General features: G+C 47.0%; 1 protein-coding gene across 1 annotated transcript in view; it reads right to left on the bottom strand.

Annotated features, from left to right (window-relative positions):
- LOC130112084 (CUB and sushi domain-containing protein 1-like) overlaps positions 1–15,525 on the bottom strand; it is a 729,421-nt gene that overhangs the window by 399,829 nt on the left and 314,067 nt on the right. Inside the window, exon 9 of the mRNA XM_056279382.1 lies at positions 6,115–6,239. Coding sequence (XP_056135357.1) covers positions 6,115–6,239 — 125 coding nt within the window. The remainder of the gene's footprint in view (positions 1–6,114; positions 6,240–15,525) is intronic.

The raw sequence follows: 15,525 nt of genomic DNA, 5'->3' as shown, positions 1-15,525 counted from the left end.
GGAGATGTGCCAGGGAAATAGGAAGCAGGGAGGCCAGAAGCTACGCTTCAAAGTTGTGGTCAAGCGCCACATGAAGATCTGTGGCATAGATGACTCCACCTGGGAGACAGTGGCCATGGACAGACAGATATGGCGCTCCACAGTAAGGCAATCGAGAACAGCTGTTGAACAAAAGAGACAAGCAGCCTATGATAAGGCCCACCATGTAAGACATAACAGACCAACTCAGACAACATTCGTCTGTGACAAATGTGGATGATACTGTCACTCTAATGTGGGCCTGATGGGCCACAAACATGCTTGCCGAGCTTAAATTGCATCACAGTCATCATTGTTTTGATGGACTGCCGAAGAAGAAAATTAAAGCAAACCCCAAATGTATTTTGCACGAAGAAACAACTTGTCATTCATCACAAACTTTGTGACTATCTGGGTTTTCCCTCTTCACAGTGCAGAGAGACTGCATTTAATCAGTGAACACCACTCATTTTTACAGGGTCAAACATGACCCAAACATGTCTTGGGGTCAAACATGACCCTAAGACAATCTTAGTAACCTAGTGGTGTACAGCTTTCATGGAAATATGAACAAAAACAATGTTTCAATTTTTCTCATCTTGGGGTCACTTTAGGAAAAGTCATCAAATTTAAGCTTGAAAAAAAGATAATTTACCTGATCCAAAAACCTGTTTATAAACCTTCTGGGTCAAAAATGACCCAAAGGCAATCTTAGTAACCTACTGGTGTACAGCTTTCATGAAAATATGAACAAAAACAATGTTTGACTTTTTCTAATGGTGGAGTCACTCTAGGAAAAGTAATCAAATTTCAGGTTGAAAAAATATAATTTAGTCTTTTCTCTGCTGTTACACTGTTATGGGCCCTTTTGACCCATAAGACAACAGAAGGGTAATATAAATTAAACAGATGACTTATATTAAAATTCACCCCCCCTCGATCATTTATCACGGTGGGGTAAATTACGACCAAAACCAGTTTTTGAACCACGCTGTGTTTATTTCTGCTGTAAAGTTGGACATTTTAACATGGGAGTCTATGGAGCCAGGCTTCTTTTTGCAGCCGGTGGAGTCATCCCCTGCTGGCCATTAGAAAGAATTCAGGTTTAAGGCACTTCCATATGGGCTTCACTTTTCAGATCCACAAGCTATGTCCACTTCTTTTATAACAGTCTATGATCCTATTATGGCTGGCATAAAGCAAACAGCATTTCACAATAAGAACATCATACTGACAGTCAAACATGGTGGTGGGTAGTGTAATGGTATAAGGATGCTTTGCTGCCTCAGGGCCTGGAAGACTTGCCATCATTGAAGGAACCATGAATTCAGCTCTCTACCAGAAAATTCTGAAGCAGAACACCCAGTCATCAGTCCATGATCTGAAGCTGGATCATAGTCAGGTTAAGCAGCAAGACAATGATCCAAAACACAAGAGTAAGTCTACCTCAGAATGGCTCAAGGAAACAAAATTAAGGTTTTAGAGTTGCCGAGTCAAAGTCATGATTTGAACCCCATCAAGGTGCTGTGGCAGGACCTTTGACAAGCACTTCATACTCGAAATCCCTCCAATGTCACTGAATTACAGCAATTCTGTAAAGAAGAGTGTGCCAAAATTCCTCCACATCGATGTGAAAGACTGATCTCTAATTATAGTAAGTGTTTGGCTGCAGTTCTTGCTGCTAAAGGTGGAACAACCGGTTATCAAATTCAGGGGGTCAATTATTTTTTCACATAGGTGATGTGGATGTTGGATAAAATTTTCCCTTCAATCTACTACTACTACTTTTGTTGACCCATTAGGGGTCACCACAGCGGAACATCCGTTTCCCTTCAATAGATGAAATTATTTAAAAACTGTATTTTGTGTTTACTCAGGTTCTCCTTGTCTTAAATTATATTTTGTATCTGAAACCATTCAATGTGACAGATAAGCAAAGATAACGGAAATCAGTTTGGGGGCAAACAGATACATAGTTAGATACATAGATAGATAGGCAAGGCAAGGGAGACAGCTAGACAGCGAAGAAAATGAAAAAAGAAAAAAAGATAACATTTTTTAAAATGACAAATGGTGGGTCGGGACAAAAATAATAAAGCTACTACAGAAAAAAAATCCAGATTTGCCCATGCCAGGTGACCAAGAACATTTCAGTTTATCAAGACCAGCTCATAAGAAGACATTTACAAGCCTGGGGGAGTTAAGTGTCAAGGAAAGGCAGGCCACACACATAAAACGTGAGAAAAATAGCATCTCTTAGCATGTCAGCTTACATTTGAGAACCACAGGAATTTGGAAGAGCCTGAAAAAGATCTGCAGACAGCATCTCACCTCAGCATCGCTGGGTAACAGTCTATACAATGCCATCTAAAACTCTTGACAAAGGTTTTGTTGTGCTACTAGTTTGGGAGCATACGCTGTTAAAAAAAAATCTCTGCCATCTAGACATTAATGAAGCCTGTTCAAGTACAAAAGGGTATTTTTAGGTTGTTATCTCACATAGGCTGTTATATAACCCTTTCTGCTCCAAAATGTTTTGCTTTAGGAGCGAGTGTATTTCTGTTGAACCTATACTTAGATGGTTCGCTGTAGAGCCATTTCATTGACAGTGCATTTAATATTTCTTTTGTTCCTCCCAGCGTACTTTTTTAATCCACATTGATTTTGTCCTCTTTGCTACTGGCTCATAAAGTTGCCGGTGTATTATTGCCCTAAAGGAATATATGACATAAAGTCGTGTATGCTGTCAAGGGTCCCTTTAAAACACCTCTCAATGGAACCATAATATTGAAGGGCCTCCTTGACATTTTCAATTCTTGTCAGTTTTTAGTCAACAGGCACTGTCACACTGTGGAAAGACATTTACTTGATCATACATATGCCCTTTATTTATCATAATGATTTAGCTCGGGGCTATGGCTGCCACCAGGGGGAGGGAGGACAGGAGGGAAAACATAAAATATATGCAGTGATAAGGGAGAAGAAGTCAAGAAAAAAGGAAAAAAGGAGAGGGAGGAGAAATACAGAGGGGTAAGCGATGGAGCGAGAGTCAAGGGATGGAGAGGAGTAAAACAAGATAATGTAAAGATAAAGGATGTAAAGGTGGTAGTGGGGGGAAAGCAGAGAGTGAGGGAGATGGAGCAGAGGGATTGGCAGAGAGAGACAGGGAGAAAGAGGTAGATGAGGAGAGTTAAAGAAATGGGAAAGAATAGGGAGAGAGTGAGCGAGAGAAAGACCTCCGATGATCTGCCTGTTAATTAGAAAGTAGAGCTCAGGCACACACAAGGCAACACAAAAATATGCACCACATGATATCACACACACACACACACACACACACACACACACACACACACACACGCACTGATTCATTCCAGAGACCAGTTTCTAATTAACAATGAAGTCTCAACAGAGACTAAGAGAAGCCTGTGGGTTTGAATCCCAGGAGGGTACTCAAACTACCTCGATCCACCAGAGCTACTGGAATTTTTAACCTCTGTCTATCTTTCTGTCTGCCTGTCTGTTTTTGTCTGTCTGTTTTACTTGCTACTTTTACAGTCCTCTTGGTCTATCTCCCCTGCCTATTTGTCTGTTGGTCTGACTAGTAATACACACATACGGCGAGAGAGAGAGACTGAGACAGAGACAGAGAAAGACAGAGAGAGAGAGACAGAGAAAGAGAGAGACAGACTGAGGCAGAGAGAGCGACACAGAGAGAGAGAGACAGACAGACAGACAGAGAAAGAGAGGGAGAGACAGAGAGCGAGAGAGACAGAGAGATACAGAGACAGAGAGACATCGACAGAGACAGAGCGCAAGACAGACAGAGAGAGGGAGGGAGAGAGAGACAGAGAGAGGGAGGGAGAGAGAGACAGAGAGAGGGAGGGAGAGAGAGAGACCAAGTGCGTAGCCTGTCTGCATCTCCCTACATAGCGTGATCTGTGGCTGAAAAACAAAAAGCGTTTTCTTTTGCATTCCTTCAACAGTATTGTTTCCAACTAGTGTTATTTCAAGGCAGCCATTTTGTCGCTTGGCTGGCTGGAGTCACGTTAAGGACACAGAGAGGCCTGTGTTAGAGCCACACATATGATTAAAAAAAAAGAGGAGTAAGCCTGACTCAGTTGCAACTGCAATAGGACAAGTCTGCTTGCTCTGCATAGTACCATGACAACTCGGCTCGGTCACCATTTTATTTTCATATACTGCATAATCATGACTCTCAGGTTGTATTTTTTTTCTCCTTTTTCCATAAAAGCAATATGGAAAATAATTTAGCAATCAATTCACTTATTTCTGCTCTTAACTCTTTCTCTCACAGACAGGATTTGCCCTCGTCATGAAAGCAGGCAGGTTCAAGTAAGCTGCAGAGACATGGACCCCCACACAGACAGACAGACACACACACACACACACACACACACACACACAATAATATGATGTGACAGGAACCCTATACTATGTGTCCGAGCACAGGGAATGCTTGTCTGTCAAATACACACACAAGCGAGCGTGCACTCACGCACGCATACAAATGCACACACAGAAACGAAACAACACAAAACAGACAGCTCAAGGGGAGTATTGCTGTGTGCTTCGATAATGTATGAGGTGCGACACTGTCCTTGTGGATACAAGCTGTCAAGTGTGTAGTATGTGCATGGTGTGTGTGCATGGTGTGTGTGTGTGTGTGTGTGTGAGAGAGTGTGTGTGTCTACTTAATCATGGTTGTCCATCGCTGTCTGCCTTTTCACTGCAGACCAATAAAACCAGCAGGCTGCTGTCACTAAACTTGTAGGCAGCTGGAGTCCCACCTATTTGCAGTCAGTCACTCACTGTGCGGTGTCCAGTAATATAACAGTGAGAGTTTTAGGGTGGACATTTGTAGATTAAAAAAATGTCACTTCACTTATTTTTACAGTAGCTCCATGCCTCTAAATGAGTGTGTGGTCAAACACAATAGTGCTTATCTTATTGTAAATAGGGCAAGATATTGTAATAATATTGTATTCCGCTTCTGGTGTGGGAAGATGGTGGCGCAAATTAACGTTTGCAGCGGCCTCACCCAGTTCCGGTGTGGGAAGATGGCGGTGCGAATTCATGTTGCGGCGGCCTCACCAAGTACCATCTATGCGGTGTCTTGGTCCACGTCTAAGTTTGTGTCTTTGCTTGATGGCTGGGAGAGCTGGCGCTGGATCGGCAGCGAGAGTTTGGTCTCTCCCTGCTGATCCAGCACCATGGAATAGATCTGCTGCATCCTGTGAGCCCAGGAACCATGGCCCTGCCCGGAGCTGTGCCCGAAGAGGTAACACTAAGGGCGGTCTGACAGGACGCGGACACGGGGCAGGCTAAGCTAACTGCTAGCCCATGCAGACCGGCAGTTCCGATAACACCTAGGGCGGTCTGGAGGCGGCCTCGCCTAGCCTTGACTGTGTTTTTAGTGTCGCCATGTGGAGTGCGGGGAGGTGTGTCGAGGGTGTCTGGCTGGGAGAGCTGGTATTGGATCGGCAGGGGGAGCTTGGTCTGGTGCATCTTGTGGGCCCAGGGACCACGGCCCTGACCAGAGCTTCAATGAAGAGGAAACACCAAGGGCAGCCTGACAGTATGTGGAAGCGGGGCAGGCTAAGCTAACTGCTAGCTCATGCAAACTGGCAGTTCCAACAGTCATCATGGCTGGCGTTCGTTCTCCTGGACAGTCTTTTTTTTTTAGTTTAGATATGTGTTAGTTTAGATATATGTGTTCTTGTAGTTTTTGGGTGTGTTTTTGTCTCTGTGTTGTACTGCTGTGGGCTGGGGGAAACAATGTTTCGTTTCACTTCATGTGCGCGAGTGCATGAAATGAAATAACAAAATAGAGTGTTTGATTCTAAAACCTGGCCTAAAATTCACAATTTAATTTGCATGTGTGAATATGTATGACTGACACACCGCTAAGACAGCAAAGAGAATTAAGAGTTATTTGACAATGAGCTCGTAATGAATGAACGGTTGTGGTCCCTAGTTTTGTCTGTGTGCCTATATGTGTATTAAACTTCATATATATGCTTTGATGTGAAAAAATACATAGACAGATATATAGATAGATAAAGTGACACTTACTTCTACAGATAGGTCTGTGATCACTCCAGGCAGCCAGTGTGTCAGTGACACGTTGACAGGTGATGCTTTTTGATCCCTGCAGAACATAGCTGTCGTCACAGCTAAACTGGACACTGGAGCCAACTCTGCAACACAGCAATAAACAAAAGGGAATACAGTTGGTCAAAAATTGTCATAATAATTTTGATTACCATTGTGCCTGTACCACTGGCCCACCGACAGGCATGGAATAGTTCGGATTTTTTGAAGTCTGTCCCAGCTTTATACTTTCCTGTGAGAGCCTTGTCTCATCCCACAGCATTATTATAATTTTTTTTTTGGGGGGGGGGTTCCCCCCCTTTTCTCCACAATTGTATCCAGCCAATTACCCCACTCTTCCGAGCCATCCCGGTCGCTGCTCCACCCCCTCTGCCGATCTTGGGAGGGCAGCAGACTACCACATGCCTCCTCCGATAGATGTGGCACACATGTGGCAAGTGAAAAGAAGCACCAGCCGCTTCTTTTCACCTGACAGTGAGGAGTTTCACCAGGGGGACATAGCGCGTGGGATGATCACGCTATTCCCCCCAGCTCCCCCTCCCCCCTGAACATGCGCCCTGACCAACCAGAGAAGGCGCTAGTGCAGCGACTAGAACACATACACACATCCGGCTTCCCACCCGCAGACATGGCCAATTGTGTCTGTAGGGATGCCCAACCAAACTGGAGGTAACACAGGGATTTGAACCGGCAATCCCCGTGTTGGTATGCAACGGAATAGACTGCTACACCACCCGGACACCCCTATGGCATTATTATTTTGACACTATTGACCAAACATCAACATATGATGCAGAAGGCACCCTTCAGCATTTGTATGAGATATGTGCTTTAGGGACAACATCCTTGTTTCTATGAGATGCAGCAGGTTAACCACTACCTAAACTTGACCACAACCTTACCTTAACCACTACCAAAATTGTATGTAATAATAAAAAAAATCAGAGTGAAAGTTGCTGTAGGCCTCTTGGCAGCCTCCCTGACCAGTTTTCTCCTCATCTTCTCATCAATTTTGGAGGGACGTCCTGTTCTTGGTAATGTCACTGTTGTGCCATAGTTTCTCCACTTGCTGATGTTTGTCTTCACTGTGTCACATGGTATATCTAATGCCTTGGAAATTCTTTTTTTACCCCTCTTCTGATCGATACCTTTCAACAATGAGATCCTGTTCATGCTTTGTAAGCTCTTGGTGGACCATGGCTTTTGCAGTTGGATGCAACCAAGATGTCCTACAGGAACAGCTGAACTTTACTTAGGGTTAATCAGAGTCACTTTAATTGAGGCAGATGTCCACTAACTACTATTTAACACAAGTTTGAATGTGATTAGTTAATTCTGAATGCAGCCACGTCCCCAATTATAAACGGGTGTGCACACCTATGCAAAGTTTCATATTTTTCTTTTTTTCCCCTAAAATCTGATTGTTTTTTAACTTTATTTTTATAGATTGCAACTTAAGAAAAAAAGTGGAAACGTTCTGATATTTTTCTTCTTTCCAACAAATCTTTTAGTGTTCATTCTCATTGTAGGTTTATATATAAATAGCGTTTTTTCCCCGGAAACTGTCAATGGTGTTGATAAAAGTGCTCAACTAATGAGGAGTGGAATATCAATATAGATATAGGGAAAAAAACTTGTAATACATAGCAATACAAGCTTGTTTCATGTGTCGCGCACTCATCAGCTGCTATGTATTAAAAGTTTTTTTTCCTACATCTATATTGATATATATATATATACACACACACAGACACACACACACACACACACAATATTCTAGCTCTTGTAAAGCCCTTTGAGTGGTTGTTATAGCTAGAAAAGTGATATATAAAATGCAACTTGACTTGACATGATTTATCTTGGTTTCCTTTTTTTACATCACAAAAACCTGTAATTTTAACAGGGGTGTGAAGGCTTTTTTATATTCAATGTATGCTCCCTCTGAATTCAGATTAGAATTAAGAAGAAACTGCCTGTTTCCACAGACCAATTTCATTTCAGACAGTTTCATTTTAATTCTTATCTGAACTCAGAATGAACATAGCTCATATTGTGGTGACACACATTTGAGGGTTGATTCACCAAAACTGCTGCTCCTTTAAGGCAGACATTTTAGAGTGCTGACGTAGGCACTGCTTGGGGTTTCCGGGCAGCCATGTTTGCAGCAGCCTAGCGGTTAGCTGGTTGCCAAGAGGGATTGTGCTGTATCGGTGTTGTTATGTGTGGCGAGTAAACGGAATTGACTCGACTCGATCTCTCCGTCTCCTCATCCCTGCACTCCCACATTGGTGACCCCGCACGTTGACAATGAACATGTCGACGCAACGCGATGACGACACCGCTCCGGCTCCGAGTGATGCTAACGGTACGGCTCGTGTTAGCGTTAGCATCTCAGCAGCGACGGTGAAGTTGCCCCAGTTTTGGCAGCACAGTCCCCTGCCATGGTTTCAGCACATTGACGCCCGGTTCGAGCTGGGAGGAATAACGGGGGACGTTACGAGGTATTTCCATGTGGTGGCGGCGTTGGATGCCCAGACGACGGCCCGAGCTATGGGGCTACTGGAAGCCCCTCCGGCTGTGGGAAAATACGGCACACTCAAGCCATTCCTTTTACAGCTCTTTGAGCTGTCGGAGATGGAGAAGGCGGATCGCCTGTTGTCACTAAACGGACTCGGCGATAGCAGACCTTCTGAGCTGCTGGAGAAAATGTTGGCAGTTTTGGGCTCGGCGGACCCCTCCTTGATTTTCACCCATATTTTTCTGCGGCAGCTCCCAGCGCCTGTGCGCACAGCGTTAACCAGCTCCCCCGCTCTCCTCCACCAAGACTCCCGCGCTCTGGGTGCGGAAGCGGACAGGATTTCCCTCGCCAACCGGCAGCAGTTCGTTCATGCGATGCTCCCAACCCAGACCTCGCCCCCGCCTCTGGAGGACGCAGCGGGCACCGCGGCTGCGGTGGCTGCCCGCCGCCAGCGTGACAGCGGGTTGTGCTATTACCACAACAGGTTTGGTGCCTGGGCCAAGCAGTGTCGCCCGCCATGCAGCTTCAGCGTCCAGGGAAACGCCAGGGCCGGCGCGCCGGCCGAGAACAGCAGGCTGTTATTTATCAAGGACGCCTTATCTGGCCGGCGGCTGCTGGTCAATTCGGGCACTCAGCGTAGCATCCTGCCTGCATCGGCCGCGGACACCATGGCCGGCGGTCAAGGCCCCCGGATGGATGCCGCGAACGGCACGCCCATACGTACCTACGGCACCAGGTATGTGGAGGTGTGTTTCGGCCGGCGGCGTTTCAGCTGGGACTTCGTTATGGCCGCGGTGTCGGTTCCCCTCCCGGGCGCGGACTTCCTGTGCACCTTCAGACTGCTGGTGGATGTTACAAACTGTCGCTTGATCGATACTGTCTCATTCGCTACATACCCGTGCACACTGGGAGGTGCAGGGACGCTCGGCCTGTCAAACATGCTCGCCGCCGGAGACACGTATCAACGACTGCTCGCAGAGTTCCCCGACCTCGCCACACCCACGTTCTCGTCAGCGGTGGCTAAGCACGGCGTGGAGCACCATATTGCCACCGACGTCCCCTCGGTCTACGCACGTGCTCGGCACCTCAACTCTGCTAAGCTCGCGATCGCCAGGGAGGAGTTTGCCACCATGGAACGCCTCGGCATCGTGCACCGCTTGGACAGCCCATGGGCGTCCTCCCTGCACATGGTTTCTAAGGCTGATGGCGGTTGGCGTCCCTGCGGCGATTTTCGTCACCTGAACAACGCCACAACCCGTGACCAGTACCCCGTCCCACACATACATGATTTCTCCGCCCACCTGGCGGGGGCCACCATCTTTTCCAAAATAGATGTGGTGCGGGGCTACCGCCAGGTACCGGTCCACCCTCGGGACGTGCCCAAGACAGCGGTCATCACGCCATTTGGACTCTTGGAGTTCCTGTGGATTCTCTTCGGTCTCAAGGGGGCATCGCAGACGTTCCAGCGGCTGATGGACTCTATGCTACGGGATATGCCGTTCTTGTTTGTTTACTTGGATGACATTCTCGTGGCCAGCGCATCCGCGGAGGAGCACCTGACGCAGCTCCGGCAGTTGTTCGAGCGGCTCAGTGCACATGGACTCATAGTCAACACAGCCAAGTGCCAGTTTGGCCTGTCGTCCATCGACTTCCTCGGCCACTGCATCTCCCTGCAAGGAGCCATTCCGCTTCCTGCCAGAGTGGACGCCGTCGCCAGTTTTCCACGCCCCCGCACTGTGAAGTCCCTGCAGCAGTTCCTCCTGGGTCTCTTCCTTGCCTCCCGACACTTCAGGTTCCTGTTGGAAGGCCGCCGTTTCACTGCCTTCGTCGACCACAAGCTGCTGACTTTTGCCATGGCCAAGACCTCCGAGCCGTGGTCCGGGCGCCAACAGCGTCAGCTCTCTGCCATCTCGGAGTTTACCACGGACATCCGGCACGTGGCTGGCAAGGACAACTTGATCGCTGACTGCCTCTCCCGGGCGGTGGCAGGGTCCGTTCACTTGGGACTCGATTACACTGCCATGACTGCAGACCAAGTCGCTGACGCGGATATCCAGGCCTATTGGACGGCTGCTATGGGGCTGCATTTGGAGGATGTGGTGTTTGACAGCGCCAACGTCACGTCCCTCTGCAACGTTTCCACGGGCCAGCCCTGCCCCATGGTGCCCACCTTCTGGCAGCGCCGTGTTTTTGACGTTATCCATGGCCTTTCCCACCCAGGTGTGAAGGCGTCCACTAAGCTGGTGGGGGCCAAGTTTGTCTGGCCCAGCCTCAGGAAGGACGTCAAGGCCTGGGCTGACTCCTGCGTGGCGTGCCAGCGTTCCAAAGTACACCATCATACCAAAGCCCCCTTGGCGCCATTCCTGGTGCCCGAGAGGTGTTATGACCATGTGAATGTGGACCTGGTGGGCCCCTGCCCCCCTCTCACGGGTTCACTCACCTTCTCACCATGGTGGACAGGACCACCAAGTGGCCGGAAGCTGTTCCCCTGTCATCGACCATGTCTACTGAGGTGGCCGGGGTGTTCATCGGGTCCTGGGTGGCCTGTTTTGGCACGCCGGCTGACCTTACCTCTGACAGGGGCCCGCAGTTCACGTCAGAGCTCTGGACTGCAGTTGCGGGGGGGCTGGGAGTGAAGCTCCACCGTACCACAGCATAAAACCCACAGGGCAACGGAATTTGTGAGCGGTTTCATCGGTCTATGAAGGCCGCTTTTCGTGCCAGCCTCACGGACAGCAACTGGGTTGATCGCCTCCCGTGGGTCATGCTCGGCCTTCGCTCTGCCCCAAGGAAGACCTCCAGTCCTCGTCTGCCGAGCTGGTTTACGGCCAGCCGCTGTGTGTCCGGGTTAAGTTTCTCCCGGACGCTGTGGCCCGCTGGTCAGCAGCTTCTCATCGGGCTGTGGCTCGGGACAGTGCCAACGCTTTCGCTCCGATCCCTACATCTCACCACTGCCTCCCTCAGTCCTACGTCCCCAAGGATCTGCTGTCAGCCAGGTACGTCTTCATTCGCCACGACAGCCACCGTACCCCCCTGCAGCCACCCTACGACGGACCCTTCCGCGTCCTGGAAGCGGGGCCTAAGAACTTTGGGGTGTACATGGGAGGCAAGCCGGATCAGGTCTCGGTGGACCATCTCAAGCCTGCCCATTTGGACCTGGGTAGGCCGGTCGAAATGGCCCTGCCCTTGCGGCGTGGACGCCCCCCTTCTCAGGCCCCTTGCCCAGCCTTGGCCCCTGCCTGGGCTCCGGCTCTGTCCCCTGCCCCTGCCCCCGCCCCCATACCCATTCAGCGCAGCCGTTTTCGCCGCCTGGTCCGCCCCCCGAGACGTTGACTGTTTCACTGAGTACTTTTGTGTTGCATTACTGTTTTGCGTTTTTTCGTGATGGTGAATTCTGGGGGGGCCTGTGTGGTGATACACATTTGAGGGTAGATTCACCAGGGGCTGCTGCTCCTTTAAGGCAGACATTTTAGAGTGTTGACGTAGGCACTGCTTGGGGTTTCCGGGCAGCCATGTTTGCAGCAGCCTAGCGGTTAGCTGGTTGCCAAGAGGGATTGTGCTGTATCGGTGTTATGTGTAGCGAGTAAACGGAATTGACTCAACTCGATCTCTCCATCTCCTCATTCCTGCATTCCCACAATATGATATTTAAAAGGGCCTTATTTTTGAAATTCCAAATCAGATTGAGCTGATATTTTCCAAGTGACCCTGTGAGGTGATGTGCTGTTAGTCTGAAGTGAAATTGGTCTGTGAAAAAAAAAGAAAGAAGGTAAATTTCCTCAGAATTCTAATCTGAATTCAGAGGGAACATAGCTCATAGTATGACATTTTAGAGTGCTTTAATTTTGAAATTACACATCGGCTTGAGCTGTTTTTTTTTTCTGAGTGACACTGAGGGGTGGTGTGCTATCAGTCTGAAGTGAAATTGGTCTGTGGAAAAAGTCAGTTTCCTTTTAATTCGAATCTGAATTCAGAGGGAACATAGCTCATTTATGACATTTAAGAGGGCTTTAATTTTGAAATTTCATATCAAATTGTTCTAATATTTTCTGAGTGACACTGAGGTGGCGTGCTGTCAGTCTGAAGTGAAATTGGTTTGTGGAAACAGGCAGCTTCCCTTCAAATCTTATCTGAATTCAGAGGGAACATAGCTCATTTATGACATTTAAGAGGGCTTTAATTTTGAAATTTAACATGAAATTGTGCTAATATTTTCTGAGTGACACTGTGAGGTGGTGTGCTGTCAGTCTGAAGTGAAATTGGTTTGTGGAAACAGGCAGCGTTCCTTCAAATCTAATCTGAATTCAGAGGGAACATAGCTCATACAAGACATTTTAGAACGCTTTAATTTTGAAATTCCACATCAAATTGCAATAATATTTACTAAGTGACTCTCGGAAATAGTCTGCTGTCAGTCTGGAGTGAAACTGTTTGATGGAAATAGGCAGTTTCCTTTTTAATTCTAATCTGAACTGTGAGGGAATTCAGCTCATATGACATTTTAGAGCGTTTTAATTTTGAAATTCCACATCAGCTTGAGTTGACATTTTCTGAGTGACACTCCGAGATGGTCTGCTATCATTCCGAAGTGAAATTCTTCTGTGGAAACAGGAAGTTTCTCAGTGACAGTTTGTAATTTTGGTGCTTAAAATTCAGAGCGGTCTTGAAATTTATTCTTTAATATGAAGTTTGACAATTTAAATGACAAAGCCTCGATTTTCAAAGTCCCAATTTTCTCTGAAATAAAGTTTGCATGTGGTAGTTATTGTTATTGATATTAATCTTATTTATTATTTATTCATTTTGTTTTATTTAGTTATTTATGTATTGTAGCGGCCCTGTGATGGACTGCTGGCCTGTCCAGCGTGTCTCCCCACCTGTCGCCCAATGACTGCTGGGATAGGCTCCAGCATCCCTGTGACCCTGAGAGCAGGATGGGCGGTTTGGATAATGGATGTATTGTAGCGTGTTCGGGTTTACCAGGGGGGTATAAGTGTTAGCTGTACATAGTTGGGGGAGATGTTTTGCTGTTCTGGGGTGTGGTACACTGTTGTCGGATCAAGGGTTAGTGGGTTGGGTCTTTAGAGAGAGAGAGATGACCTGTGAGTTGGGCTCAATGGCAGTGTGTATGGCGTGGGTGTGGCCTACAACAGCCGTGAATAAAGCAATGCTCAGTTGCAAGTTCGAAGTGTGTGTGTGTGTGTGTGTGTGTGTGTGTGTGTGTGTGTGTGTTTAATAGAGGTGAACGCTTTAATATTTTTAGTTTCGTTGGCTCATTCATTCTTTCATTGCTGACTGACTGACTAACTTGACTGACTGTGCCTGAACGAATGTGAAATCACATACGCTGGAAACTCGCTTTTATTTTTAAATCGGTTCTTACTCGCGCTTCCTGTAATGCCTAGTTTAAACACATACTGCTTAACACCATGTGGGGGCTGGTTTGACCGTGTGTTTTGAAGTGCGGGCTGGCTTGGATGACTGTCACTGCATGCATTATTTAAAGTGCCTTCACCTACTGAAGTCTAGAAGCAGCGTGTCTCTGCACGAAATGCATCAAAACAAAGTCTAGATTCAGGTTCACAGTGAATGTGATAGTCATACTGACAACACTGGAATAACAGCCAGAGAATCGCAACAACTACAATGATGGGCTTGTGAGTTTGCTCCATTTTCGATGTGCTGTTCCAGTTTGGACACGGTGTAACATGTGCAAGGGCACATCCACCAATCATAATGGAAGTCAGCATGATGTCCTGTCTGTGAAGCTTAACGCCTGAATCCCACTGCCTCAAACAGCAGTCCATGACCTGCCAAAGCATCACCTATGTAATGTTCTGGTTGCAAAGTGACTCCACCTTATTGTCGAACACTATAATTTAGCACAGCTTTCCTCATTATGGGAAATAAGGCTTTTTATTTTGCTAGGTCTGCTAGTTTGGTGGCCAAAGGACACTTGCTGAAAATGTCTATTACCTCGCCACAACTCACAGAGCTGCAGCCAATCACGGTATAGAAAACTCTTTTGGACATTATTGCGCTTTCTTCACATCTTATAAACCATTCTGTGGCAGCTACCAACCTATACACTGGGGGACTGAAATCCCCTTGAAACACTAAATGTGTGCAAAACTGGAAAAGCCTTTTCCGTTTTCACAATCCCCACCCCCCCTTTTCTTTTTCAAGCTATCTACTGTTCTACACAATATCACAACCTTCTGTTCAGGCTCCTGTATCCTGGTGCTTAATGATGATTGGATATGACTCTCTGACACGCACGCACGCACGCGCACACACACACACACACACACACACACACACACACACACACACACAAAGGTAATGACCTTGCTTGAATGCAGGGATCTCCTCTAATAGTCCTGCTGAGCATCTGCAGTAACACTTACTAATGGTGAGGGGAACAACGGTAGGTGGAAATTTAAAGATAATTTTTGCTTTGTTCACGTTACAGCAAAATGTTATTTTAGGCATGGTCTCAGAACGTATGGCCGCTTCGGCAATCACTACAGAGGCCTTATTTGGAGACGATCCCTTAAATTTAAATTATTTTCAACCTGACAACAGGCAATTTTAGAATGAACCATCTAAAAAGCCCTGCGTCCACCAACACCCTCTCCACTAGCTTGAAGTGCAGTGAAGAAGACTTTTTCTAGGCGTTAGCTTTCTGAGGATATACTAGTGATAAGAAATACTGCTCACAAGTCTATCTCTAACCTTTATGTCAATATGGTAAAGGCCAAAAAATGAACAGCACGGAGGGGTGAAAAGCAGCTAGTCGTGTATATTGAGATATTTACACTGGCCCTTTTGACAGGGGTTACACTGATGCCCCT

Source organism: Lampris incognitus, chromosome 4 (genome assembly GCF_029633865.1).
Source record: "Lampris incognitus isolate fLamInc1 chromosome 4, fLamInc1.hap2, whole genome shotgun sequence".
NCBI classification, from domain to species: domain Eukaryota; kingdom Metazoa; phylum Chordata; class Actinopteri; order Lampriformes; family Lampridae; genus Lampris; species Lampris incognitus.
Note: the sequence above shows the minus strand (reverse complement) of the source record. Positions and strands in the feature narration are given on the sequence as shown.